This window comes from Sinohyriopsis cumingii, chromosome 7 (assembly GCF_028554795.1).
Source record: "Sinohyriopsis cumingii isolate HCF-2022 chromosome 7, ASM2855479v2, whole genome shotgun sequence".
Taxonomy (NCBI): Eukaryota; Metazoa; Mollusca; class Bivalvia; order Unionida; family Unionidae; genus Sinohyriopsis; species Sinohyriopsis cumingii.
The window spans coordinates 23476998-23480432 of NC_142967.1; the positions used below are offsets into that span (position 1 = coordinate 23476998).

At 35.8% G+C, this 3435-nt stretch overlaps 1 protein-coding gene across 1 annotated transcript; it reads right to left on the reverse strand.

Moving 5' to 3' along the window:
* Window positions 1-1667: 1667 nt before the first annotated feature.
* LOC149794881 (uncharacterized) lies at window positions 1668-3186 on the reverse strand. Its single transcript, XM_089963986.1, has 2 exons — window positions 2854-3186; window positions 1668-1892 (listed from the first exon to the last, which is right to left on the reverse strand). The coding sequence occupies exons 1-2, from the start codon at window positions 3170-3172 to the stop codon at window positions 1873-1875; spliced, it is 339 nt and encodes a 112-aa protein (XP_089820112.1). The 5' UTR covers window positions 3173-3186; the 3' UTR covers window positions 1668-1872.
* Window positions 3187-3435: the final 249 nt, after the last annotated feature.

Consider the following 3435-nt stretch of genomic DNA (forward strand, 5'->3'; position numbering starts at 1 on the left):
CATCACAGATCAGATTGGATGACAAAGTTGTACAGATGTCCAGTTGCTGAACACTCTTCCTGTTGCCACAGATTGAGTGATGTAACACATATTGCAATTGCTCACAACCCCAACTGGAAGTCCGAAACCAGAATGGAATAGGAGTCTTACTGGATTCGCTGCATTAGAACGTTGAAACCAAGCGGTTTAAAGCAATAAGAGCAAGAAAAGAAAAACAACGCGCAAATGAAATCATCAAAATTTCGCAGGCGGCACATTTCATTTAAATAATTGTTTTTAATTTGCTTAATAGTCACCAATAGCCAACAACAATGAAACATTAGGGATATAATTAGAGGTTACAGAAATTTACATAAAAAATAGATGGCGATATGGTTCATCGATTACTAGGTCAATACAAATTATTTTTCAGCATCAGCATCAAGTTGAAGCCAATTAGTTGAAATATTAAAAGTTTCAAGCTTTTCGTCTCGTAGAAACAGTCATGTAATATTGCGTTTTCTAATTGTCTCGTCTGTGTTTTGTATTTTGTCGTTGAAACAACACGTATTTAGAGCCGAAAGCTCTTAGTCCACTTACAAAACTTGTTTTGCACTTACATATGCGTGAAGACTAGACAGAGATAGACCGATCTATCTCAGTTCAAAAAGTTTAGCTTTTAATTTTAAGTTAGAGTTAGAGTAAAAATGTATTGCTTATAGAAACTGTAAATGGTAAAAGAGTGACAAAGTTGATGATAAATATCTCCCTGCTATTCAGGTCTTTGAATCAACCGTTTATGGCCATAATCCACACAGTGGCAAGCACATATGCTTTCCAATGTACATTACCAAACAGAAAACTGGGTATCGGATACATCTTGCTATGCTTAGATATTATTTCTGTCGAAATGCCAGTATGCATGATGTTGCTATTCAGATCAGATATAGCTAATGCTATTATAGGATCAGATATAGCTATATTCATACAGCTTATTTACTGCTATTGTCAACTATATAGACAATATTTAGTCCAATCAAAACCAACCCATCATTCTGAACGTTAACTCGATTTAGATAGAGTCGGCGTTTCACGGCAACGCAACACAAGTAGGTTACTTGGCATTAAGTCAGTCGGGGTAGTGTCATGCCCAAAGTCACAAAAAAGTAGCTGACATAGGCTGATCCGATGGCAAGACTTGAACCTGCATCTTAAATAATGTACTGTATTGTATTGTATATCAGTATATTTGTAATGTGCCAATGCATTGTATCGTATGGTACTGTATTGCATGGTGTGGTATGGTACTGTATTATATTTGCATTTTACCAATGTATTTTATTTTATTGAACTTTACTGTATTAAATAGTATGGTATTGTACTATCTTGTAAACAAGAAAAAATACAATTGCAGGGCAATCATGGGAGTGTTTATAAACCAAGATATGTAAAATGTGAAGAGGACTTGCGGACTATTGCTTCTGTTGCATCGGTCATGAGCCACCTTCGGGAAAGAGTGATCCTAGGTTGTTTTCTATGTATACTTGTCCTTTACTCGTTAATAAATTGATATTTAAAGGCGATTCCAATGGATTATTAGAAGTCGGTATTACATTTAAATTTGAGAGAGAGAGAGAGAGAGAGAGAGAGTATGTCATAGTTTCGAATAACAATAATTCAACAGAATGTATTCATACATGCAAATTTATTACTACATTGCACTTTAGAAAGATGGATTTTTAGTGGTCTGAAGACAGCCTCCTGGCGCATGTCTGCCGAGTAATTGTTTCTCGGCATCTTCTCGATTCTTTAGTATATTAAATAATCCTGGGACACAATCCTGACCAAATTATATCAGCAAAAGCTCTGAGAGGACTGTGGATTTCTGACATGTTAGTAGCCTTTTCTGATTGCTGAAAAGAAGCAATATTGTTGATAATAATGTTAATTGACACATGAAAAAGAAACGACATTAGATGTTGATGATAATGCTAATCGATAGTCAAAACAAAAGCGATTAGATTAATGTATCATAAACATTTTATTCTGAAGATGAGGAAAAATATTAAACAATGTATTTAGTTGGAAAGATACCAGGCAACACAACTAAAACTTTGGTTGAATTCTGATATTGGGATCGTTTATGAACAGGTCAGTATACATTTACAAGCCCATGTATGTATGTATGTATGTATGTATGTATGTATGTATGTATGTATGTTAAAGGTTAGTTAATATTCCAACTTTATGTCATCAGTTTAATGTATTACAGCTAAGCTTTTGACGTTGTTTGTTTGCTTGATATTTTTAAAATTTGCTTCGCTTTTGTTTCTTAGTTTAGCTTTGTTTGTGAATCGATTTCTTACGTATTTTTCTAATTTTACCACAAAACGAGTATTGTCTCAAAATATATTGTTACGAACACATCGCCGACAGATATTTAGTGTACATTTTAATTTGACAATACATTTTTTTTCTAAGGAACCAACCATTCAGTTGCTGGGAGCATGGGACCTGGGATTTTAAAAATAAAGAAATACAGGCGTCTAAAATAGCTTGAAAATGTTCTAGCACTGATTTATAGCAATAAAACTTCCAATCATATTTATCAATTGATTTTTAGAAATATGTATCTTGAGGTAAAAGACGCCCCCATCAAAAGAAGCAAGTATCCCGGCTCGAAAGAGATCCCTCTGGCCACGCCAAGGAAAGCGAAAATTCGGTTCCTAGTTTTTGTTGGCGAAAATCTCTTATACATAAATTGAATGTTAGTTTTACTCTTTTTATATATCTCGTCTCACACTTGGCGTGATCACTGGATTGCGGATAATATGCCGTTAACAATTTTATACGAGTGTTTTCATCTACACTTACGGTAGTATCCACTATAACCATAAGCGCCACCGTGTCCACCATTTCCCCACAAACCGTATCCACCCCCATATCCACCATGCAGGCCAATGCCGTATCCACCGTTGTATCCATGATTGTAGCCAGCGTAGCCGCCGAAATATCTAGGGAAGTATCCGCCGTATTCAAGTCCAACCCCATACGCTCCTCCGTAGTATCCACCGGGATAAAAACCACCATAGTATCCACCTGGATACCGACCGTACCCGACGTTACCATAATACCATGGTGGTGTTGCGCTTACAACAGCAAGGAAAGCAAGGGCGATAATTGCTGCCTTCATGTTTTCTGTAGAACGCACCTTTGAAACAAAAACATGTATTACAAACACTCCCAACACTTTTTATTATTAGTATTATTATTATTTTGAAAATATATCTTTCTGGTGCAATATTAGAGTCATCTTATTTTATTATGGAAAGACGCTCCGTCATGCGTTAGAGGCACTCAATCGGAATACCTCTTCGTTTTCTACAAAATTAAAATTTGGACATATGTCGATGGGGTGATACAGGGTATAAAGGAGGAAATCGCAGTCAAATAGAC

Excerpts from the sequence above, each read along its gene's own strand:
- LOC149794881 (XM_089963986.1), bottom strand. The coding sequence starts at position 3,172 with ATGAAGGCAGCAATTATCGCCCTTGCTTTCCTTGCTGTTGTAAGCGCA. Across the intron at positions 1,893-2,853 it reads TGGTTATAGTGGATACTACC|CAATCAGAAAAGGCTACTAA; the intron begins GTAAGTGTAGAT and ends GCTTCTTTTCAG.